At 32.4% G+C, this 25,800-nt stretch overlaps 3 protein-coding genes and 1 long non-coding RNA gene across 4 annotated transcripts; 2 read left to right on the plus strand and 2 right to left on the minus strand.

Annotated features, from left to right (window-relative positions):
* Nucleotides 1-402: 402 nt before the first annotated feature.
* On the plus strand, nt 403-2,588 carry LOC112720228 (uncharacterized). Its single transcript, XM_025771089.2, has 3 exons — nt 403-913; nt 1,495-1,647; nt 2,198-2,588. Exons 1-3 carry the CDS (start codon nt 596-598, stop codon nt 2,261-2,263), a joined length of 537 nt encoding a protein of 178 aa, XP_025626874.1. The 5' UTR covers nt 403-595; the 3' UTR covers nt 2,264-2,588.
* Nucleotides 2,589-3,461: 873 nt separating this feature from the next.
* Nucleotides 3,462-6,736, minus strand: LOC112720230 (grpE protein homolog 2, mitochondrial). Its single transcript, XM_025771090.3, has 6 exons — nt 6,359-6,736; nt 5,614-5,797; nt 5,341-5,534; nt 5,098-5,265; nt 4,460-4,588; nt 3,462-3,740 (listed from the first exon to the last, which is right to left on the minus strand). The coding sequence occupies exons 1-6, from the start codon at nt 6,500-6,502 to the stop codon at nt 3,669-3,671; spliced, it is 891 nt and encodes a 296-aa protein (XP_025626875.1). The 5' UTR covers nt 6,503-6,736; the 3' UTR covers nt 3,462-3,668.
* A 9,299-nt stretch (nt 6,737-16,035) lies between these two features.
* LOC112720963 (uncharacterized) lies at nt 16,036-20,006 on the plus strand. The gene is made up of 2 exons (XR_011867259.1): nt 16,036-16,332; nt 19,831-20,006. It is a non-coding gene; the product is annotated as an uncharacterized lncRNA (long non-coding RNA).
* On the minus strand, nt 17,488-24,211 carry LOC112720231 (EH domain-containing protein 1-like). The gene is made up of 16 exons (XM_025771092.3): nt 23,927-24,211; nt 23,671-23,750; nt 23,385-23,453; nt 22,760-22,817; nt 22,544-22,602; nt 22,408-22,450; nt 22,262-22,323; nt 21,335-21,448; nt 20,344-20,446; nt 20,145-20,194; nt 19,829-19,957; nt 19,481-19,732; nt 19,220-19,299; nt 19,006-19,132; nt 17,909-18,052; nt 17,488-17,804 (listed from the first exon to the last, which is right to left on the minus strand). The coding sequence occupies exons 1-16, from the start codon at nt 24,009-24,011 to the stop codon at nt 17,619-17,621; spliced, it is 1,641 nt and encodes a 546-aa protein (XP_025626877.1). The 5' UTR covers nt 24,012-24,211; the 3' UTR covers nt 17,488-17,618.
* Nucleotides 24,212-25,800: the final 1,589 nt, after the last annotated feature.

A 25,800-nucleotide genomic window follows, 5' to 3' on the forward strand; every position in this document is an offset into this window, starting at 1 on the left:
TCAGCCGTTTAGGAATACAGAAGGTTTTGGTTGAGGAAGATCGAAAGAACCACAAAATTCAAATTCTTTTGTCAATTTCTGATTTTTATGAGTAAACGTACGCTTTCGCATTATGATATTTTTTGTGATTCACTATAGATGATATGGGTTATTAAAATTAATTTATTCTAATATAATAATAATAATAAACTTTCATTTTATTCATTTATCAACTCAATCACTTTATAAAATCTAAATTCATAAAAAAAATAATAAAAAATAGAAAAAATTATCCTAAAAAATAATGAGATCCCAACAAAAACGTTTATCAATTTTAATTTGAACTTAACGTACAGATCATCCAGTTGACGTGTAACATAGGCATACTTCGTTAATTAATCATTAACTGAGGAAGAAAGAACTAATCAGTCTCACTCACATAATTAAAGATCCAAAACCAAAAAGAGAGGGTTTTTTTTGTTGTCTTTTAAAAAAAATTCTCCAGGGGCGAGATGGGTATTCCACCTAAAAAAACGAATAGTGATCATTTGAGTGTTTGACTTTTTGTTCTCACTTATCAGTATCGCGAAACGCAGCAAACCGAAACCCTCCGAAAATGGAAGCGGTGGGTTCAAGGCTGGGCCGAGCCTCCTCCCGCTACGGCGCACCCACCGTGTTCAGCGGCCCCGTCAGGAAGTGGAAGAAGAAGTGGGTCCACGTCTCTTCTTCCTCTTTACACACCACCAATACCACTAACACTCACTCTCACTCCACCACAACCAACACTACCACCAACAACAACGTCAACAGCGCTTCCTCTCGCCTCCTTCTCCGCCGTTGGACACCCATCACTGCCTCCTCTGCTGCCGAAGACGACGGCGACCCACGCGATGTCTCTGACGAGCCACCGCGAAGGAAGTTCCGCTATACTCCTGTAAGTTCATGCTGTATTTTTTTTCTTCTTCTTTTAAAATTGGATTTCTTGGCTTTTGATTGAAAGTCCTAAACTTTTTTTAATGTGCACTTTGAGGGATTTTGGCCTTTTGTGTAACACTTTTTTAATATATAATTTTTCCCATTGTTCTAGTGTTTGCATGTTTGCCAGAATTGGAATTTGGGGTTTAGGGTTTAGGATTAGGGTTCAGTCCCACCTCGAAATTCAGGTTGCACAAGATCCGTGTGATTTCACACCCCATCACAGGGGCCGTGTGACGATTGCACATATAGTTTTTTAATGTGGGTTGTTGAAATAGAGTTTCTTTTCATGAATCATGACCCTTTCTTATTTATTTATTTATTTATTTTTTGCTTCCATGGTTGTTTGGGTTTCTTGTGTTGGCAGTTTTGTTTTTTTGGTAACTGTAGATACAGGATCATGAGCTTATGAAGCTTGAATAAAACATAAATTGACAATAGAAAAACCTGTTTGTGCACTAACTTGTCGGTTAAAACCCATTGTTTCATTAGAATGTTGATCATAATTATGAGTGAAGCGTGGTCAATGTGATTATGTAGATTGCTGTGCTTGAAGAACAGAAGAAGGCTGTTATTGAAAAGGTTGAAGATGAACTCATAGCTGATCGTGACCAATTGCCCGAAGATCAGAGAAATGTGAATCATGAGATCCACGGAATGCTGAATATGAATGAAATGTCAGAGGAGAGCAAGGTAACGTAACTGGCTATTTTATTGATCTGCTTTCTATATAACAGTATATGAAAAAGAATGAAAGACATTTCTTGTGATTTGAATATAAATCCTAGGCTAAATTAGACATCCTTTTATCTGTGTAACATCTTACAAAATACAAAGGTGTCAAGTGTAATGTCACCTAAACTTAGTGCACATCTTAGAAGTCAAGTGTTATCATGTGAAATTTCACTTTAGGGATGTTAATGTAATTTATCCTTTATTCAACCTATTAATGTGGATCAACTCTCTGGTAGAGTGGTAGTGTAGTTTTTCCATTTAAGATTTGTGGACAAATCAATCTATAAAATAATACACCGCCAAAGCAGAGGGTTGATCTTTTGTGTGTTCATGCGCTAAACGTTACTGTTACTGTAAGTGCTATTTATGGACTGTTATCTTATCATCCATTCAGAAGGTACCAAAATCTTTGTGGTCAATTAAGTCTCATCCAAGAAATGATTGTCAAACAAACTGATTTTTTTACACAAACCCCTTACTTTAATTACGTAACTAATTTTTGTTGCAGGATTCTAACATTGGTGAGTTGGATCTCGGTTTGAGCTACCCTGGCATCAACAGCAAAACACAGTGATGTCCAATTGGAGAAAACATACCCAGTGGTGGGTGGACCATGAACTGAGAGAAAAACCCTATTTAAGTATTACTTAAAGAAATACCATCTAGCTAAATATATGACCATGTGATGTACCATCCTATCTTGACATGATTGCAGTTAGTTAGAATCTCGTGTGCGGAGTTAGTATTGTTTAACTAGTGCTAGTAGTAGTATAAAAATCAGGAACTAGTGTAGATAAGCTTAGGTTGATAGATATATTGCTAAATGCATCATACATGGATACATCATACGTGGTGTGAGTCTTGGTTTATGTAGATATAAAATCTTAGGTTGCTTTAAATATCTAGCTCCAATTATGCATTATTATGTGCAATAGTAGATACTAATGTGGTATTGGTTAATATGATAGGTATCCGAGTCAGAAAAATCTTTACATTCTTAACCTATTTCTTGGGATCAAATCCTAGTAGAGAAGAAAAAAAAAAAAGCCAGTAGTTTGTTAACTTTGCCCAAGTCTTCAATCATTTAAACTTTTGAATAAGCTAGACTGACCTATCTTATATATTTTTAAACGGAGGAGCCGCAATTTTATTTAGGTAGAATGTAATTGATTTAAGCTCTCAAAACTTATTTTTTATTTTCGATGCTTGTTCACTTGGTAAATTAATCTCACCAGCCACTTTACTAATAACTTAGAATTTGATGTATTTACTAAGGACAAGAAGAATGTAAGAACTCCTATTTATAGAGGTGTACAGATATATTAATAAAATTATGATTGTCATTAATTATATATTTAAATTTTTTTAATTAACAAAATAAAAAATATGTATTAATTATTAAAAATACTAATATTGAAATAATATCTATTATAAAAGGTGTTCGTTTAACGCAATTGATCTCCAATAATACCAAAGGAGTTAACGTAACAATTAATTTGAAGCTGATTGTAAAACACAAAAATAAGCATGAACACGGCTGCATAATTTCTAAATTTCGACTTTACCGAAACCGTATCCGTAACTTTCCATAATATCCATGTAGACGGTTTGATCTTCCAAAGATATAAATAAGAAATAAAAAATTCTTACATGGACTACAACTGAATAATTTTCAGGCAATCAATGTAGAGGTGAGAGGTCCCACTTCAAAATATTTTCCTGGACTGAGTTCCTATGTAAAGAATAGCACAGAACAAACCAACCAAAATCCCTGGGAATCGAAACCTTAGTATGGAATCTTATTATAAAAAAATTATAAATAAAACTCCGAACGTAGGAGAAAAAGAATAGTATGTTGTGAGTGATTAATATTGTATGGTATAATTCAAAAGATTAGTGGACGTTGTCCACACCAAAAAATAAAAAACTCACTATTCAGGCATTCTCTTTTCTTATATGCCAAATCACTAAACTGCTTGTTAATCCTCTGCTTGTTGGGTAACACCAACTTCTGCCGGACGAAGAACTCGCTCATGAAGCATATAACCTGCCTGCAAAGGGCAAAAATAACAAGAAAATAATTTCATTAGCGAAACTGTGACTTTCCAATCTCATATTATTATTGCTTTTCAAAAAATAGGAGCATATTTATTCAAACAAAAAATTGCTACAGAAAAAGAATTAAGAAAGAAAATGCCTTGACAGTCAGTCATCTTTGCATTTCTTTATATGGTTTACCCTTTTTTGTTACATTGACAATAACAAAATTTGAATCTCATATCTCATGCATACCACTCAAACAGTCAAACCTCGGCATTTCTTTTAGAAGTTAATCCAAACAAGTTGTGCAGACCAGACTTCAAGAAAGTACAATTGAAAAAAAAAAAAAGCTATTTTAAAAAAAAATACACAAATAATCACCTTCCCCTGGGTTCCTTTTTCGTTTTTGAGAAGCTGATTAACAGTTATGTTATAACAGTACAATAATATTTGAACCAATTTTCAAGTAACTTAGAAGTATTTCTTTTTGCCTCAAAGGTACAATTTTAAAAGCTTATCCAAATGCGCCCATAAAATGAGATGAGTATGATCAAACTTATATATGAGAAGTTTACTATGTAAGACACATACATCAGCTAAACTTTTAATAATGCGAATTTGGGCTCAAAGAGCATGTACCAAATAGAACACATCAACAATTTTGAAGGTCAAATCAAGGGGGAAACGAAAATCAAATCACGATTCTGCAACAGAAAATACTGAAAAGTACCTTCAGAACAACTCCAACAGTGCCTGGGGGCTTGGAAGCATCAGGCATCTGGAAGATGGCATTATGCCTGTGAGGATTGAATGCCTCATTTGTGGGATCAAATTTTTCTACACCAAACTTCTTGAATACCTGCAAAAATATATTGTTAAACTTAAAGAATATGTTTAAGCACTAGCCAGAAGTTCTGTCATATGGTAGCACAAAGTCTGAGCACATAACTGCATAATAATAAGACCTTAGGCTTATATTTTTTACTTGGTCAATATTTATGACATTAAGGGACTACTTGTAATTCTTGTAAGGCAAGTAATTGGAAATGCTTTTTATAAAATAGAAGGATCATATTGTAAAATTGGTACAGCAAAAAATTCCTATCTTCTTGATGCATGGTGCAATTAAACCTTTTTTGTGGTCCCTTAGTTTTCTTCATTTGTCTCTACTCTGTTTTCTTTAATGCGCCCTAAAACCTGAGCTAAAACATCCTACATATTTCCTGTAATTGCAAACCATATAAATGTGGAGCAATGCAGAATGAAGTAAGAATGTAAATTTACATAACCATTTAAATAATACATTGGATAATTCAACAGCTTTGACGTTGCAACTAAACAGCCATAGAATCATGCTAAGCAGTCTACCTCTACAAGCTGTTTTTCAGTCATTTCAACACCCTCAAGAAGTGTTTTCAGAAGTTGTGCAGCTTCAACAGAGTCATTTGGTGCTTCAATCTTTGAAAAACTCTCCTTTACAACAGAGGAAGCTCTTCCCAAGTTATCAGCAACATCTAGTAAACTCTTCGCAAAATTCTACACCACATTTGAAAATAGTCAGCACAGAGTTGAGGAATAAACAACCGTAGGAGAAAAGGTCAGATCTGACACCTGTATAGCAAATTTTTTCGAATTCTCTGCTTCACGTCTAGTCCTATCCATGACATTCTCCATCTCGGCATAAGTACGGAGAACTTTATCCTGCATTTTCTCAATCTCTTTTTGCTTTACCTTCAAAAGTCCTTCTTTCTCAGCTGCAAGCTTTATTAAATCATCCCTTGATAGGTCACATTCACTCCCTATATCTGAATCAGAAAATGCAGGGTATTTAAAATCTCCATTCTTGTTCTTTTAGTAGATCAATTAAATTTGATACTGAAGTACCTGATTCTTTGGTCTGATCCATAGATTTCGCTTGATTACTGTGATCAGTTACATTAGCTTCTTCAGTTGTCTTTGCAGGGTCATCACTTGCAGGTTCAGGGTAAGCCGATGAAGAAAAATCAAATCTTGGATTTGAAAATGAATTTATTGGTAGGTTCAATAAATTGGATTGAATTGGAATCAGCTGGAATATAAGTAAGCACGTACGGAAGTAATCAGAATTTTACAATTCGTGACTAAAACAAATTTTACTCAATAGAGAATTTTAAGGGACAACATTAGATAGTACACAAGAACAGTGAAAAAATAGTTAAGAGATGTACATAACTAGCAGATTACAGAGTTCTAATCAATCACTATTTCTTCCATAATCATCAGGTACAACATGACTTCTCAAAACATTTGCAAAACAACTAACAAACAATATTTTTATAATGGAAAAACAAGTTAAATTGTTCCAAAGAGCTCTGGTTAACCTTTAAGAAGATTAAAAAGTTTAGAACAGAAAAAGCCCAGCTAGAAGAGATTGATTAATAGCCAACTTGTTGCAAGATAAAATTGAAGATTCACAAATACGTTACATCAATAGATAATACAAAAAGAAATAAAAAAATCTCAGATTAAAAACAATGCGAAAACCCATCAAAATTCTAGTAAGTTCTAAAACCCTAGCAAAACCCTACAACACAAATACAAAAAACGCACAGAAAAAATCACATTCTTCAACCGATTCTGATTAATTTACCTTGTTTGGCGATTGATGCACGAGGGAATGAAAGTGATTGGAGAGCGTTGTGGGCATGGATTGGGGCTTTGCGGAAGCATAGAGAAGCGTAGAGCTTCGACACAAGGACCTTGAAGAACGAGAGAAGACCCTGTATAGCGACATCGCTGAAGAGTAAGAAGAAGAAGAGGAACAGAAGTGGTGAACTGGAGGGAAAATGGGTAATTGAAGGAATTGGAATGAGAGGGTTTGGGTTTGCAGACGGAGAAGTAACGATGAATGTTTTATGAGGGAAAAGTAAGGGAAAGAAAAATGAATGGAAATTTTGCTTGGGAAGAAAGAAAACTAGACAAGTGTTCCAGCATTTGTTTTATTTTATTTTATTCTCAATTAACAACACAAATAACAACTTTGCACTGGATTTATAGATTTAAAAAAAAAATTAAGTTCTTCAGAAAATTCTAAGATAGACTTAATACTAAGGAGAAAATAGTCACCAAAAAAAATATTAAGAAAAAAATATGTAATTATAACTTATAAGATTGGAATTTGTAAGTTACCCAATACTAATGTAAAATAAAATTTTTTATTTAAATTAAATAAATATAGTATTTTTTCAAAATAAATAAACGTTGAAAAATTTATTAAAATACATTCTGAGTCACATTCGAGTACTGAAGGTCATTCTCTAAAATGACCACATACGAATGCATCGATTTTATGCTGTGATAGGGTGTCTACAAATTATATCTCGAGTGCATCCGTAATATGAATATAAGCATATCTCAGATACACTACACGTATTTTTTGATTCGAGTCAGTGTGTTCGAAATAAAAAAAATTTAAATGCCTCTTCAGCATCCGAGATATAATGAATCGATGAGTTTTACAAAAAAATGTTCCATTAATAATTTTACCAAAATAACATTTAAACTTATTAAGTGCAAATAAATCTTAAACTTCCATTTTTTTTCTTTTTGAAGTAAAATGTTTAATAATAAATTTAATTAGATATTTGTATTTAGATTTATATAATTTTTTAGACAATAAATAATTAATTCAAATATTTCTATTGATATAATAATATCTAATTAAAGAGATTATATCTGATTATACTTACATGCATATTAAAATGTTAGAAAGAGTTTTAAGTGTATCGAAAATACCAGTATTCCAATTATTTTAACTGTTGATCTAAATTATAAAAAATATATATAATATTGTTTTGTCGATTTTTAGCAAATCGATGGTGGTTCGATATCTAGTAGTCTAGGAGCGAAACCTACTCCTCTTTGTAGGTACCAATTTTCTAAAAGTGCATCAAAGTGTCTTCGATTAGACGAGTATTGGGAATAAAACAAAATAAAATGTGTAAATCAATAAAAAAACAAGAAGATAAAGATTTCAAAGAGAAAATGTGCTGAAAATAGAAAGATTTGCATTGAAATTAAAAGAAAGCAGTAGAATGCCTTCGACTAGGTCAAAGGACTTTGACATGAAAATTAAAAGATGCAGAAAAGAGTAAATTAAATAAAGAAGATAAATAATACTCAAAAGATAAATTTACTTGAAATGTAAAGTTTACAAAAGGATAAATTAAAAGAATGAAAACATGGAAAGAACCCTATAGAAAAGTTAACTCGATTGCAGACTCAGGAATTTCCTGGGATATATTCCCTAAGACTTCCTAGTATTTATAATCTACTTTAGGTAATTGACAATTTAATTACAGTTAATTACAAGATCACAGCCTTGAATGCATTCTCCTTGGTAACCGTTCCCGCTGTATTGCTATAAACGTTTCCCAAGATTTCCTCGCGTGATAGGGGCCTTTAACTTCTCCACTTCCATAATTGTTCGATCCACTCATTCGAATGTCTTGTTCGATTACCTATCTCGAATATCCTATTCAATTAGGCCTATTTGATTTAATAAATCAAACGTAATCGAATCCGCGTCGATTACCTCCAATCACATGCTTACGCATGCATCTTTTCGAAAACTGTCTCCGCCTTTCTCCGAATCAACTTACCTTTATCGAAAATATTCTTTCGATCAACAAATTGCCCCCTTAGATTAATGCGTTTGTATTCAATAGGACTATCAGAAGATGAAACACTTAATCCAAACTTAAATTTCAAACTCGTAAATCAGTAATAATTATCATTTTTAACTCCCATTAATACTGACCCACTCGACACGTCTCCCGAAACTTGCGCTTTCTCTCTACCACTTCATCTTCCTTGCGAAGTTACCTCTATTCGCATTCCTTCTACAGTAACGGCTACAGTAACACTTTAAATTCATCAATCTCACGCTTGTTCAAATCTTTCTGAACTCATTGTTCTCTGAATCCTCCTTACATTAAAACTTCCTTACAGAATCTTCAATCTCTTGTTTCCTTTTTCTCTATTCAACAATGGCCGGCTCTTCTTCTCATGCTGCTGCCCAAGACAAGGGTAAAGGCCCTGCAGTAGCGCCACCAGCTCCACCAACCCTTCATATTCTAAATCAAGTCAATGATGAAGTCATTGACGATCCTCAACTTCAAATTAAGGATACTGCAATCTTGATCCTTTTTATAGTGGGTGCAGATACTCATTGTTTCCTAGGGCCAGTCGAATCCCTAGAAAAGGCGAACAAGAGATTTCTTTTCTTTCCTAGTGCTGAGGGGGAAGATCTGTTGATCAACCAGGCTTTCAACATCTCCTATTTCATTAACCAGAAACCCTTCAGGAATAATCTAAAGATTAATCCTCGAGGATTCGACTTCACAGCCTGGTACCAACGTCTTGAACCCACAAAAAATGCTGACTGGGGGCTTTAGGAATACAAGAACTACTAAGACTTTTCCATTTCTCACCTGCAACACTTCCTTGGATGATTGACACTGTGACCTGTTTCAGGAACAGGACAACCAACAATTTCCATCTCCCTTGTGGAATGATCGGAATGTCTCTTTTAGACATAGCCGCTATCACGGGGCTTCCGATAAGTTTTTTCGACTGTACTCCTGACATGCAACCTGAGCGCCAATACAGTGTTACCCTAACCAATTTTTATAGTGATTTCATTGCCCAAAACATGGGTGAAGAAGGCACTGAGGTTACAGATGATGAGCATGTAGCCTTCTTGTTTATTGGTTGAACGCAATCCTTTTCTGTTCTCGGAGCGTTCAAATGTCAAAACTCTTTCTTTCCTTAGCTGCTCTGCTTCACGAAGGGAAAGTTCTTAATTTGGCCAAGCTTCTTTTAGGGCATATTTTTAAAGAACTTAGTCAATTTGTTCATTATCTCCAGGACAACAGTATAATCAGTACAGGTGGCCCTCTATGGCTTCTCCAATTGTGGCTCAATGCCATTTTTGAAAAGTTTATGATAAAACCTGGAAGCGGCAGTGCTGACAAACAACACATCGAAGGCTTCCGATTGGCTGACTATAAGCCCAATTTCCCGAACACACAATCGGACGAAGACCAATTCTGGCTAATTTTTTCTCTCTCTTTTAGTCTTGCAAAGACTTTGACAATGACAACCTCAATTTCTCTCCTTTCCTGCGCCGAAATCGTGGTCCTTCCTGGCTCGACCGACTACTCTTCCCCAACAATAACGAAGAGAATGAGCTTGCAAATCAGAATTAGGCAAACTTGTTAGCTGTCCAAATAATTCCTACAGGGCTGCCCCAACACAAAAAGGAAAGATTCAAAGTAACCCTGTATGCTTCTCATTTAATAGCCAGACAACTGGAATTTTCTCAAGCAATCCCAACGCCACTACCTCGAAATGGTAACCCATTCTTCCATCTCACTTTGACTTCTCAAGAAGATTTCAACACTTGCCTCTTAAAGAACCAGCAACGCAGGGAAGGTTTCAACTTCTTGGTTTATGACCGTAGTTCTTACATTACCAAATCTTGCTTCGAATGGTGGGCTGCTTACTATTCAAGGTATACTCGTACCTTAGAAGAAAGTCAACAAACTGTTATTCGAACAGCCCCTACTGCGGAAAGTTTCCCAAAAAGAACTCACAAGAGAAAAGCTGACATTACTCGACAATCGCCACACAAAATTTGAAGGACTCCAACTAAGACTTCTAGAAGGGTAACCACCTTTATTCATATCTACATACTTTAATTCAAAACATTCTGAAAATTGCATTTACTTAATAACCTTTTAACTTTGAGTTTTATCAATTGCGGCTACCACCATCAAGTGAAAGCTCTAATGGAAGTGTGCAAACCACAAAAGACATTCCTGCTGTCTCCTCTCACTCAGAAGATACAGCTGATTCGGATCCCGGTCTTCAATTAATTAGAAAGCCAAGATTCATCCAGGTAACACTCTCAATTCCATACATCTCCTTCTAGTTAGAATAAATCATAACTTATAATTGTGTACCTTTCATATCAGTCTGCCACTGCTGCTCACTCAATTTCATCTCTTTTGGCATCTAATCAACCAATCCTGCAACAGCATCATGATCAAGGACACTCCACGTCCCATGATTCAATCCAAGCCACACGGTCTACTCAGCCACTTCAGACCGTTTTTCCACGTCCCCATGTAACACAAGTGGTTGATCTGACAAAAGATCCCTCACAGCATTCTCCAATAGAGACTCAGATACTTGAGTCAAACTCACCAAACAATCAGGCTGCACTTTCTGTTGAAGTCCGAGTGGCCCCTGACTCTGATTCTGTCTCCAGAGTTGCTGAGACTAGTAATTCAGACTCTCCTCGATTCAGGGTCTTAGAAACTCCTCAAGGTTTCTCCAGTCCTCTTCAACAAATTGAATTTCAGACTCCCCTTGGACAGAGATCCGGAAACTCTGGCACTTCCACTACACCCCCAAGTGCTATTTTGGCCAGCCTGATCTTTGTCTTAAACCAAGCCATCCAGGAGGATGAAGTACCTATACCAATACCAACACTTCCGAGACCACCTGCATCAAGACCTTCGATCGATTTGAGTGCTGATACTCGAGAACAACTTCGTTCTCCTCTTAAACTCCTAGATCATCCTCCTGCTGCTTGGATCAATGATGCACTTCTCAACCATCTTTTAACTGATCTTCTAGATTCTTCTTTCGGACTCCCAGCTTCTACCCCACATTTCGCCATAATCCAACAATTCAAACAACTTGCCACTGACAGCATAGCTTCCCAAAATAGGCTTCAAGAGATTGAAAACGAATAAGCTAAAATCAAAATTGAAGTGGAGAATTGTACTAAAATTCTCCAACCAATCAAAGCTTCCCGTGAGGAATTTGATTTAAGAATCTCTCATGCTATTTCTATTCAAGCTTTCTACGACAAGGAAGATGTAAAACTTGAAGCAGAATTAGCCCGAATCAATGAAAAGCTTGCCAAAGTACGCCAAAGACGAGCTGATATAGCAAAGCTTCTGACTATTGCCCAACAGGAACAACAAAATCTTATTCAAGAAATTGTTTCGATTGAGACTAAGCAAGAAGAATATGAGAAACAACTTGATATAGTCCAATTCGACAAGTTCAAACAGGTCGAGGCACTTTCATCTTTGGACAACAAAAGGGCAAAGCTACGTTTAGATTTGGCAAGACTTTTGGCACCTTGAATCTCTCTACTTTAGATTCTACTTTTTGTAATGGTTTTCATATTTTCCGAACTCATGCATGTTTAACTTTAATTTAGCCAACAGTAATATTGCTTCAAGTATTTTCCATTGATCGAGTTACTTGTTTTTTCTAACTCGATATCTTTGATTTGATAAGCATTTCTAGAATATGTCCCTATCATTTGATACGGGCCTTCCCAAGCATGAGACCATTTGCCAAGAAATTTCGATTTCTTTTCCATTGGCAAAATAACTTTCAAAACCAACTTGCCTATACTAAAAGATTTTTCTTTGATTCGACGATTATAACTTCGAATAATACTTTCTTTTTGTCGAATTATATTTTCAAGTACCAATATCCGCTCTGAATCTAATTCATTCAGTTCATCAAACATCGCATTCCAGTAATCATCAACTAGCAAACTACTTTGCTTTGACACTCTCAAAGTATTTAAATTAATTTCTAATGGCAACAACCGCATCATGGCCATAAACTAATTTATAGGGTGAAGTACCCGTTGACCCTCTCGGCAAATTTCGATAAGCCCATAATACCTGGCTTAAAGTCTCATGCCATGTTCGAGGCTTATTACCGATATGCTTTTTAATCAAACTTATCAGAATCTTATTTGCTGCCTCTACTTGCCCATTAGCCTGTGCATAATAAGGAGTTGAGGTAACCATATTGATATTCCTTGAGGCTGCAAAATTTCTAATTCGCTGACCAGTAAACATAGTTCCTTGATCAGTACTTAATGTTTGAGAAATTCCAAATCGATGAATAATATGTTCCTCGATACAGTCTATTATTTCACCTTGACTAAGTTCCATTAGGGGAACTGCTTCAACCCATTTTGTGAAATAATCAATTGCTACTAAGATAAACTTGTGTTGTTTTGATGAAGGAGGGTGAATCATCCCAATCAAATCTAAAGCCCAACCTCAAACGGCCATGGTTTTATTATCGAATGCAATTCAGACGCCAGGATCTGTTGTATCGAACCATGCTTTTGACATTCTTGACATGCCTTCGCATAATCGATACAATCTTTTATCATAGATGGTCAATACACATGATTGTGATATAACACCCATTTCATCTTTTTCCCTACCTGATGGGCACCACATATCCCATTATGGACTTCACCCAAAGCAATGTTCTGATCATCTAGGCTTAAATATATCGATAAACTCCCATCAAGCCCTTTCTTATACAACTCACCAGTCATTAAGACAAAATTTATTGCTTGCAATTTTATCTTTCTATCGACTGAAATACTGGAATCCCTTAAATACTGAGCAATAGGCTTTCTCCAATCAGTACTTTCTCATTCATCTATGCACAAAACCTCTCTTTCATTTGCAAACACTAAAATTTGATGAACACTAGCCAATTTTTTAAGAGTTTCCGGACCGATTCTATATCTCGAAGCAATTTGGGCCAACTCATTAGCAATTTCATTATGAATTCTGGGGATGTGAACCAAAGAAACGTTTCGAAAGAAGTTAACAACTCCCAAGTAGTTATTAAGTATTTATGTAACATCTCATTATTGCACTTAAACTCCTTCGATAACTGCTTTAAAACCAACTGAGAATCCCCTAATATTTGAATTTTCAAAGCTCCTTTACCAATTAATATTTTGAGACCCAAAATCAAAGTTTTGTACTCTGCCACATTATTTGTCGATTTTTAGCAAATCGATGGTGGTTCGATATCTAGTGGTCTAGGAGCAAAACCTACTCCTCTTTGTAGGTACCAGTTTTCTAAAAGTGCATCAAAGTGTCTTCGATTAGACGGGTATTGGGAATAAAACAAAATAAAATTTGTAAATCAATAAAAAAAACAAGAAGATAAAGATTTCAAAGAGAAAATATGCTGAAAATAGAAAGATTTGCATCGAAATTAAAAGAAAGCAGTAGAATGCCTTCGACTGGGTTAAAGGACTTTGACATGAAAATTAAAAGATGCAGAAAATAGTAAATTAAACAAAGAAGATAAAGAATACTCAAAAGATAAATTTACTTGAAATGTAAAGTTTATAAAAGGATAAATTAAAAGAATGAAAACATGGAAGAAATCCTACAGAAAAGTTAACTCGATTGCAGACTCAGGAATTCTCTGGGATATGAGTGTGCTTGAGTGTTTTTTCTGAGTTCAAAGTTTCAACCTCTATTCCCTAAAACTTCCTAGTATTTATAATCTACTTTAGGTAACTGACAATTTAATTACAGTTAATTATAAGATCACATCCTTGAATGCATTTTTCTTGGTAACCGTTTTCGCCGTATTGCTATAAACGTTTTCCATGATTTCCTCACGTGATGAGGACCTTTAACTTCTCCACTTCCATAATTGTTCGATCTACTTATTCGAATGTCTTGTTCGATTACCTATCTCGAATATCCTATTCGATTAGGCCTATTCGACTTAATAAATCAAACGTAATCGAATCCGCGTCGATTACCTCCAATCCCACGCTTACGCATGTATCTTTTTGAAAACTGTCTCCGCCTTTCTCCGAATCAACTTACCTTTATCGAAAATATTCTTTCGATCAACAAATATATATTTATTAAAATCAACTGTTAAAATAACTAGAACACTCATATTCTCAGTACACTTGAAATTTTTCTAAAATGTTAATACATGTTTGGTGTTGATAAGACCACTGAATAATGATTGGATTGGTTACACAACTCGCTCCATCTTAGTGCACTTTTGCTTGATCCACTGAAGAAACAGTGAAACACTAAGACCCAGTTTGGGTAAATAACTTAAATAAGTTCTTTTGGAAAAGGAGCTTAAAGTATAAGGACTTTTATTAATAGTAGCTTATAAATAAGTTATTTTGTGTTTGGATTTTTAACTATAGAAGTACTTATTTTTAAGTTGTAGCGTTTGGATAAATAACTCAAAAAATACAATTTTTTTAACATAAGAGAATGGATATTAAAATAACGATAATAACAAATACTTTCCATTATTGAAGGTTAATTTTACATAATCAAATCACTAAAATTACAATCGATCAGGCAATTGATTCTTTATTTGTTCTCTAATTAGTTCCATTTTTCTAGTACTTTCAGCATTCGGTTCTTCCCACATAATATCATTAGAAACTGGTTCTTCTACTTCACCTTCACCTTCACCCATAAGATCAAAATTTTCATAGAATTCTTCAAATTGTTCATCGCTTGTGTCATTCCGTGGAATAAAATTGTGTAAAGCCATACAAGCACCAATAATTCATTCCAATCAGCTTTAAATTTTCTTCCGGACTTGCCACTTTCATGAATTTGTTGGGGAAGAACATAAAAAAAAGAAAATTATAAAACTAATTATAAAAATAATAGTAAGTTGTATAAAAATAAAATCACATATAAAAAAAATAAAATTAAAATCACATATAAAAAAATAAAATTAAAACTGAGATTTCATAGCATACAAAATATTCAATACAAATTTAATAATAAAAATAGAATGATAAAATGATAAAAAAAAATACCTGGAAGAAATATATGCTGGTTCAGATGGAACAGAAGATTGTGGTGAAGGGTCAATACTTCCAGCAGATGAATCATTACATGAAAATGGTGGTGGAAGACCAACACTTCCAGTAGATGGAACATTGCGTGAGGATGATGGTGGAAGACTGGTGCTTCTAGAAGATGGAACCTTGCGTGAAAATGGTGGTGGATGGCCAGTATTTCCAGCAGAAACAGGAAACATTTTTCCATAGAATCAAGAACGAAAGTAAATTTTTTGTTTTGAAATCAATTTTTTTTCACGGAAGTGATAAAATGACTTATCAAAAAGGAGAAAGTCATCTATTTTTACTTCTTCCAAAAGCTATAAGTTAACTTTTCGGAAGTTAAAAGCTCTTTTTAAAAATAGTGCCAAACACGCTTATCGTAACTTTTCATAATTCAAAAGTAAAAAAAAAAAAGTAACTTTTGTGCGTTCCCAAACGGGCTCTAAATCGGCCGGTTGGATCGGACCAAAAACGGACCGATTCATATAAAACGACGCCGTTTTAATTTTGTAAAAAAAAAACAAAAAAAAAAACACAAACAAAACCCCACCCACCCCACGCGAGTTACCCCCACCCCAAACATCCCCTCCTTCGAAAGACACACACAGCACAGCAAGCCCCAGCTCCTTCCCAACCCAAAAATCCAGCTTCCTGGACGGAACCACCGTCGCCGTCCGTCTGTGTCGGAGTCTCCGCGGCCTCTTCCTTCTCCTTCTCCGCGGCTTCTCCCCCTTCTAGCTCGGCACGTCGTCCATTCCCAGGTGAAATCGCTGCTCGAGGCCTCCAGCTGGTGCCCCGTGGTGTCGCCGTCGTCTGGCCGTCGTGTCTTCGTCGTCTCGCCGTCGTCTTCCTGCTGTCAGTGGAAGGTTAGTGTAACTGTGATTTACTGATTTCTATTGATTTACTGGTTTGTAGTTGAATTTGTGATTTGTGATTTCCATCGTCTTTTGTAATGCTGCTGTTATTGTTACTTGTTATGCTGCTCAGTGTTTTGAATTTGGAATTTGTTATGCTGCTGTTGTTGTTACTTGTTATGCTGTCGTCTGTTACTGATCAGTGTTTTGATCAGTGTTACTTGTTATGCTGCTTAGTGGAATTTGTGATTAGTGACTTGTTAAGCTGCTGTTGTTGTTATGGCACTGTGATTCTGTGATCACTGATCAGTGTTTTGAATTTGGAATTTGTGATTAGCGACTTGTTAAGTTGCTATTGTTGTTATGCTGCTGTATTGTTATGGTACTGTCACTGATCAGTATTTCGAATTTGAAATTTGTGATTAGTCAAGAAGCAGTTGCTGATAACAATGCATCTTGTTAGTAATAATTCGCCTGCCAATCCTCCTAATTCGAATGATGCGACTTCGGAGTTACCTTGTATTGACTTGCATTGTCTGGATGATCAAGATGGAATTTTGGTTCAACACAGTGAGATAGCTTTTTGATTAACATCAAATCCTAAACTTAAATCGTATAAGCCTAATTTTTGTCACCAAGAAATAATCCAATTAGGTTACTGATTCCTTTCTTTCTAAGTTACTTGTTAGCAATTACAACCTCAATTGCTTCTTGAACCTCCAAAGTTTCTTTCGATGTAAATAGTTTTTCGAAGAAGCTCCTCATCATTACAAACTCAATTTGATCTTTCTCCTCAACTCCTCATATTTGATACCCAATTCGTCTAGAATAGAGTCCACCCAATTTCTCTTCTTCCTTTGTGACCTTTTTGGATGGAAGAAATTTAAATTTTTGTCTCCGTTTTTTAGCCAATTCGTCCTAGACCTTTGCTACCACCAAATCTCTTCCATCTTTAATTAGGAGTTTGTCTAATTCAACTTCTTCAACTCTTTGTTTTCTCAACATCTCTTCACTTTGTGGCTGGGAGTTGAAACAATTGTTTTTAACCGACATAAGCGTCGCTGTTAAACAAATATGATTAACCTTAAATTAGGCGTTAATTGAACATCGCTTATTTACTCATTGACCTCTCAATATTGGTATAATGCAACATTGGCCACCGAAGACTTAACCATAAAACAATGCCATATCATTAATTATTAATACAACACACTAGGATGATTCACAAAAAAGATCATATGACTCATGCACTTGTGTGCTTATAAAAACATACTACAATGCCAAAATTGCCATGAAACTTAACCATAGGGGTTTCTAAAAGTCTTCAAGAGGTTAGGAATATCATAACCTAGCATGTCATCCACAGCGTCTATCAATTTTGGTCTCAATCTCTCAAACTTGTCGATGTTGTAGCCACGCAGTTTCTCTCTAAATTCCTCAACATTTGGAAAGTCACCAGGTGGTAAATGGAACTCCCTTTGTACCTATTTCAATTTTCAAATTTTACCACACATTTTAGATCTTCAAACATTATAATATTACCACCAACACATAAGTAACAACTTTTACAAGAATTTTATAATATTACCTTGGCGAATTCTCCTTCCAAATTTGCAATGAGTTTTTCTTGTGCTTTAGTTTTGCCCATTATTGAAGGCATTTGCTTTTTAAGATGACTAATAATGTAAGCATGTATCTTAGCAGCTCGAGCACGTTTCACGAATTCGTTGATCTACATACATAACATGCACAAATTTTACCTAATTACTATGCAGGCAAATATATTCAATAAACAATACATATTTAAATTAATGATTAACTAGATTGTCAAGTATGAAATATGTACATAGAATTAAACTACAAAATTGGCAACATTAATTTTGTAATGATTGACCTACAAAACTTGTGAAAACAATTTCCTAAAAGCTAGGTTTGAGAAAAAGACTAATCGGCCGGTTTAATCGAGTAATTTGAAAATTGACCACTTGGCCAATCCAGTTTGATAAGGAAAAAAAAAATAGATTGACAATGAAAAAAAACTTATTCACAAAATTTAAATTAAAAGAACTATTTTTAAAAATATATATTTTATTATATTTATTTTATCTCAGGTTAAATTTATAAGTGTTTGAATTTCTAATTTACCGGTACAATAACAAATTTAATTTTTAAAACCTTGCGTAAAAGCACTCTCAAATTAATAGGATGAATTATAAACTAGTTCATATTATAGTTCACCATTTAATTTAAACATATATATATATATTGAAATTAATTCCTTTTGGTAGCGTCTGGTGGAGAGATAGAGACGGAAAGACTGAAACTGAGAGACAGAGATTGAAATAAATCTCAGTATTCTGTTTGGTACAAAGTGGGAGACAGAAACTAAAACGAGAATAAAACTCTAATTTAATTTGCACAAAAGGTAAAATTAGAATTAATTGATTGAAATAAGGGTATTTTAAGTATAAAATGTTATTAAAGTTTCAGTCTCCATCTCTAAAAATTGTAGTCTCCTGTGTCTCTATTTTTTGGAAGTACTGAAATACTGAAATTTTAGGAATATAAACAAACATGATACTGAGTCTCAGTCTCCCAGTCTCTGTCTTAATAACTCAAAACAAACGCTACCTTTTATACTTCTCTCAAAAATTAAATTTTAGGCAAAATATAAAAAAAACTCACTTTTCTATCACAAGCTTTTCTTGGTATATCTTTTAGATCTAAAAGAAGGTCATCTTGTTCCTTCTCAAAGAGTTCACCACCAAGAGGACCATTGTCTGCATAATCTATTGGCTTGTCATTGAAGGAGCTACAAAAATAAATTAATTTTTTTATTACCAAATATTTTCAATACGAATAAAGATACAAATGGATAAGATGGAAGACATGATGGTACCCAATATAGACACGCATAACCTCCGGAGTATTTAGAACCTTCCCAAGTGACCACATTAATGCTCCATAAATCCTCATTAACTACAACACATACATGGTAATGCAAATATACACGTTAGATTTGAGTTATATCCATATCAAAAATGGTGGGTTGATAGCAAAAATTTTTTAGCTAAAATCAGTTAGAATTTGTTTTATTTAATATTTATTAATTACTGTAACAATTAATGAATATTAAATAAAAGAAGTTGTTTTAATTTACTTGTTGAGTATCAACTTGGTGTGCCTTATTTAGAACGACTCGAGTCTTGTCATCATGACCACGTAGGGATGATATGACACGCTTGAATTCATCACTAACATCAAGCTTATGAGGATCAAATAGAAGCAGTATTAAATCACATTTAGCAGCAAACCATGATGTTACTCCAGTAAAATCATATGCTCTTTGTGTTCTTTGTTTTTCTCCGGATAGAACTCCAGGGCTATCTACAAATGTAATTTCTTCTAGTAGCTTTATTGCATAATCAAAATAATAATAATTAATTAGTTGCTTTCAAATTGTACCAAGAAATTAAATAATCTCATTATTATTAATTATTATACTTACAGGATGAGGCATTTGAGAGCACTCAAATTTTGACAAAAAAGCTGAACCAAAACTTGATAGACCACTAAATGGCATGTCTGCTTGAACAGCAATTGTATTCCCAGGAATGCTTCTTTCATCTGGTCCAGCCTGAACAATTTATTCTATTAATATTTAAATATATATTATTTTTTGAAAATATGAAAATTTTAATTTTTTATTTAAAAAAATGAATTAGGTTTTGTCACCAAATTTCAACTACCTTTAATAACCTTACAACTTAGAAAATAAAAAATCTCAGTAATAGTAGATATTAATATAAGAGGTAAGTACATACCATAACAACAACAAACCTATCTGTTGTAGGTTCTGGTCCAATGTGAGCTCCTACAAAAATGCATGTGAAAATATTAGCATTTTTTTTTTCCAAAGTTAGGAATGACACTCGAACTTCCGATTTCTAAGTGAGTAGAGGGAGACTTGCCATTATGATAAATGTTAGCGCATATATATATTGAGAGTAGAGAACTACTTGCCTGGATAATTAGTATTTAGCATATGTTTGATAAATGTTGTTTTGCCAGTTGAGTATTGACCCAAAAGTAGAACCATAGGTTTGGCATCAAAGTCACTATTTGTCTGCAGTATATACAAGTATTATTGGAGTAACAATTAGCTAGGTATCTTTCTCTATATTTTTATTTGAAGGATTTAGTTTAGACTTTGTTTGATTTATATTTTCAATATTTTTTCTTTTTAAGATTTTATCAAAGAAAAAATAAAAATAAAAATAAAAATTGAGATTTTATTATTTTTATTATATTTACTATTTTTTTTATAAAATTTTAAAAATAGAAAATACTAAAAATAAAAGTAAAAATAAAAAACCTTTTTTTCAAATCAAATAAAACCCTACTTTATCTTATTAAAATTTTATATTTTTTTTATAGTATCGTTAATGCTCTTAAAATATTTTTTAATAAGATCTGAAATTTAAGTTATCAATATACATTCAATGCATTCACATCTTCAAAAGCTTTCATTATAGAGTTTAGATTAAACATTCAAATTGATCTCTTAAAAATTTTATATAAGATATTTTATTTTCTAATAAAAAATTATTCTTTAAAAATCTTAAAATTTGCTTCCAATAAAATAATTGGTCTATTCAGTATTTTGAAAGATAAAATAATTTGTCTTATAATAATATTTTTTTAGGACTTAATTATCTTATAACAAAATTTATCAGAATTTATTTATTTAATATGTATATTAAAAATTTAATTAAAAACAATTAATTAATTTATTTAACAAAATAATTTTTAAAGACTTCTAGCGATTAAAAATTTATTGCAAATCAAAGTATTTGACCTTAAATTCGTCGAAAATCAGATTTGCTGTACACTATAATTTATTAACAATATATTAGAGTCAGAGAATTGGTTAATAAAACTCTTAATACATGAATAACACGATGGATTAAAGAAATAACACGAATTCTATAAACAAAAAAGGTGCAGTACTAACCAATAAAGGAGAAACAAAATCATTAAAGCGGTAAGTGGCTTCTAAAGGCCTCAACTTTTGTATATACAGTTTCTTCAAACCATCGATAATTGATGTCACGGCGGAAGCAGGTATCTAAAATCACAAACACTTAGTCTAATTTCTATAAGAAGTGAAGCAATAGGAATACATTTGGCTATTTAACTAAAAATTAATAACAAATTTTCAATCAGGTCCTTTTATATATATATATATATATATTAATTGAGTTTTTACAATACTTTTAATTTTATAATTAGGTCATTTTCATGTTAAAAACGTTAAAATTAACAGAATATTTCTCTCAAAATACATGTGGTCAAAGATCTAATTAGGTTTTTAATTATGAATACCTTTAATTTACGAAAAAATTATTCAGTTAACTTTAATATTTTTTATACTAAAAAAGATCTAATTATAAAATTAAAAGCAATGTAAAGGCCCAATTAAAAGAAAAAAGGTATAGAAACATAATTGTAAATTTAATAAAATTATAATGATCAATAAAATAATTAAATCATAATAATATTGTACCTAAATTCCTGAAGGTTATTTGGGGTATTTCTTAAGTCAAGAATGGGGTGATGAGTTCAATTTGAAAGAACCTTAGAGAATTGTTCTTTGCATTTTCCATTTTTTTTTTCAAAAATCATAGGAACTCATCACATAAAAATACCTCTAAACTAATTTTGCAAGAAAATTATTTAGGTTATAATTAGTCATAATTTAAAATGTAGAACATACATACATATATATATATATATATATATATATATATATATATATATATATATATATATATATATATATATATATATATATATATACATTATTTTACCTCTTAATTAATAGATGAGGATAATAATGCACACCTTAAACTAATATACAAGAATAACAAGATATATCTACCTTTTGTGACGACTTTGATGCAAACCATTTACTTGATATTGATGGAGAGGGAGAGGGAGGAACTGCATTAATTACTACCAATTAGTGAAAACCTTTCTTTAAAAAAAAAAAAAAAGTTCCAACAACATGAGAAGTATATTACATACCATTACTAATTGTATCATTTTCTTTGTGTTTATTCCTTTTTTTCTACACAACAAAACCCAAGTGTTGATACTTTTGCTACCAAATAAACATAATAGCTTGACATGATTAAATAAAGATTGAAAAGTAAATACTTACTGCTAGCAATTTATCTAAACCTTCCATTTTGGGAGGTTTTAGGTTTTTCAAATAATGACCTAAAACAAAAGTTAAGCTTCTCTTAATTAACAATATATCAAGTATATCCTCAAAATTAACTCAAGTAGATAACATGAACAAAATGTGCATTGCAAAATATTTAATTGTTGGAGATTTAAAGTTATTTAATCAACAATAATAAACGACTAAACTTACAATCACTAGAGATCAAGTCATGTGTAATTGGTTCCCCAGATTGGGCTGCTGACATTAGCTACAATCAAATTAAAATAACTAAGTTAGACCTAAAAATTTATTAGCATTAATTAATCTTTAAAATGGAAAATTTAACTTTTTCTTTTGTATTTGTGTGTGTCTATGGCTGCGTTTGTTTACAGAGATAGGACACTGAGACATGGATACTGAGACACAAAATCATGTTTGACAGAGGAGACATAGACAGAGACAGTATGTCCAGAGACACTGAATTAGTGTATTTTGTATCCATGACACTGAATTAGTGTATTTTGTATCCATCCTGACAGGAAGGACACGGAGACACTAACAAGGGACACAACTTATTTTTCATTCTTTTTTTCATTATTTTTATTAATTTTTCATAATTATATTTTTTTATTATTATATTTTTCATCTCAAATTTTTTGAATGAAAAAAAATGAGAATAAATTAGATTTTCATAATTTATTCTAGTTTATCACCAAACAGAATACAAGAACACAAAATTTTGTGTTTCTGTCCATCAATGTCTTGTCTTGTCCTATTCTCAGTGTCTTGTCCTGTCCTGTTCTCATAAACAAACGCAACCTATGTGTTTAATTACCTGCATAGCAATAACAAATTCTTGGAAATCCAGATATCCTTGTCTCTTGGTATCTGCAATAGCCCAAACCTAATTTTGCACCAGAAAAAAAAAGAATTCAGAAATGATAATGAATAATATTTCAATCAAAGTATTATTGGAAATTCAAGATAAACATATTATAATGTTTGTTCTACGAGACACTTCCAAGAAATGAAAAATCCTCCTAGCTAACCATTATTATGATTGAAATTAACAATCTACAACGACATTATTCTTATAAAATTGAAATAAATAAAATACAAACCTGCCTAAGATCTTGTCGTGACAAGTTAGACATGGCAAAAAATTTGGTGGCATCACTCCCTGTAAAGCGGCCATCACCATCTGAAAAATGATACCATTTATGTGTTTAATTAATTGTTCAAGAGCATTTGGAATTGAAAAAAACAAGTACTTATTAACAAAATTAAGGGTTAATACCAAACCCTCCAAATATTTTCAATTAATGAAATAGAAATAACATAAAAGGATATATAAAATTATAATTCAAAGAATGAAACCTGAATCTGCATAGTTGAACCACTCTTGGTAAAGCATTTGTTGATCTTTGGGGAATGAATCAAATGGGACAATGGCAAGATCCATGATGTGAATTTAAATATTTAATTTTTAATATTTTTTGGTGAAGACTAAATGCAAGGAATGAAGGTTTGAGAGGTTTTGTCACCAGACAAGGATCCTGGATTCCATTATTTTGGCATTGTGTTCTTGTTAGAAAAGATTATTGAAAATTGATGCTTTTATCATTTATATTGATTTCGGATATAGCGCATGAGTTAATTTGAATTCTCACTAACAATATCATCTGAATGTGCCAGCAAAAAAGATAAAATAAGAAATTAGTGGTGTTTTCTTAAAATTGGTCATTGGTGAAAAGAAGGCATAGTCAGAATTAGTATATATGTGATGACTCATTATCATCATAATGTAAAACAAAAGTCCTTGCCTAAATTGAACTTCAATCCAATTCACTCACTCATAATTTTTCCCATGAGTTCATTTTATTCACAAAAAAAAAAAAAAAAAAAAAAACGAATTCCAAATGGGTGGTTATTGTATTTAATAATTTACTAAAACATATGCATAATCTGTTTGGGGCCACTTTATATCAGGTATTCATTGAAAATATATTTTATTAATATATATATTATCTTGAGAATAAAATTATATTTCTCATTTTATATGTATATGATAGTTTACTTGCAATAAATAATATGTGGTTGTTAAATGAGGTGAAATAATTTATTTTAGGCATTTTGATATAAAAAATATAGGTGATACAACATTTTATTTTATGTTATTGGAATAAAGATTTATCGAGATAATTATAAAGATATGTCTCAAAAAGTCTAATATTAATAATATGTTTGAGAAATTTACAATGCAAAGTTGTTGAGAAATTTATAATGCAAAGTTGTTCATCCGGTATTGCGGTAAAAGTGATAAGTTCTACTTAGAATCTGTTAGGGATTTGGGTATTATATGGGTGCTCAAAGTCCCACATCGAGTAATATGGAATGCTTGATGTTGTATATAAGGAGAGTAGTTCTTCTTTTTTAACAGCTAACTTTTAAGGTGTGGTTTTCCACTTTTTTTAAATACCTAATAATGGTCAAAGATGTAAAATATTTTTTATATTACATGATTTTTATTGTTGATATGTTAAGAAGATATCAAAATAATATATGTATTTTTGTTGAAGAGCTTCAAAAAAAGTCTTAAGACAAAAATATAATACTTTCAAGAATCGACAATTTGCAAATTGATGGATACTTAGATTCAAATTTGGTAGAATATGTTGATTCTAGAAAGCAAATATTAAGAACATCTTTATGTTCGCCAATCGATGGAACAATATTTTGGAGAAATGATACACAATTCCTATTGTTAATTTTATCATGAAAACTGAATGTTGCTTATTTTCAAGCTATGTCATGAGATATTTGGATGAAGAATTTTATCTTTGTGTATAAAATATTCAATTTTAGACCGTTGAATTTTGAGAATATACTGTGACAATCAGTAATTTAGTCATTGTATTTATAGTTAAAAATAATAGAAATAGTATAATCAAAGTAAACATATCAACATTAAATACGTAGCCATTAAAGATTTAATTAGGTTTAATTATATCTAATAAGCATATAATGATAGTTAATAAAAACCTATCGTTATGATTAATGTAATAATTTGTCTTAACTGTTTGAATATGATAAGTATTTAGAGGCCGATATATCGTTGACAATCTTAGAAGTCACAAATGTTGAACCAAACAGGGAGAATGATAGAATTTTTTTATCCTATTTGTAATCCAATTCATTAAATAGAAATTAATCTGTGTAATGTTATTGATTATTGAGTAAATATCTTTTGG

Source organism: Arachis hypogaea, chromosome 11 (genome assembly GCF_003086295.3).
Source record: "Arachis hypogaea cultivar Tifrunner chromosome 11, arahy.Tifrunner.gnm2.J5K5, whole genome shotgun sequence".
Classification (NCBI taxonomy): Eukaryota; Viridiplantae; Streptophyta; class Magnoliopsida; order Fabales; family Fabaceae; genus Arachis; species Arachis hypogaea.

Bases quoted from the DNA above. Each gene is read 5' to 3' on its own strand.
- LOC112720228 (XM_025771089.2), top strand. From the start codon at position 596: ATGGAAGCGGTGGGTTCAAGGCTGGGCCGAGCCTCCTCCCGCTACGGC. The intron at 914-1,494 runs GTAAGTTCATGC...GTGATTATGTAG, and splicing joins GGAAGTTCCGCTATACTCCT to ATTGCTGTGCTTGAAGAACA. The intron at 1,648-2,197 runs GTAACGTAACTG...TTTTTGTTGCAG, and splicing joins AAATGTCAGAGGAGAGCAAG to GATTCTAACATTGGTGAGTT.
- LOC112720230 (XM_025771090.3), bottom strand. From the start codon at position 6,502: ATGTCGCTATACAGGGTCTTCTCTCGTTCTTCAAGGTCCTTGTGTCGA. The intron at 5,535-5,613 runs GTACTTCAGTAT...TTTCTGATTCAG, and splicing joins GGATCAGACCAAAGAATCAG to ATATAGGGAGTGAATGTGAC. The intron at 5,266-5,340 runs GTGTCAGATCTG...AATGTGGTGTAG, and splicing joins CGAAAAAATTTGCTATACAG to AATTTTGCGAAGAGTTTACT.
- LOC112720231 (XM_025771092.3), bottom strand. From the start codon at position 24,011: ATGGATCTTGCCATTGTCCCATTTGATTCATTCCCCAAAGATCAACAA. The intron at 23,751-23,926 runs GTTTCATTCTTT...ATCATTTTTCAG, and splicing joins GTTCAACTATGCAGATTCAG to ATGGTGATGGCCGCTTTACA. The intron at 20,195-20,343 runs GCAAGTAGTTCT...GCATTTTTGTAG, and splicing joins GCTAAATACTAATTATCCAG to GAGCTCACATTGGACCAGAA.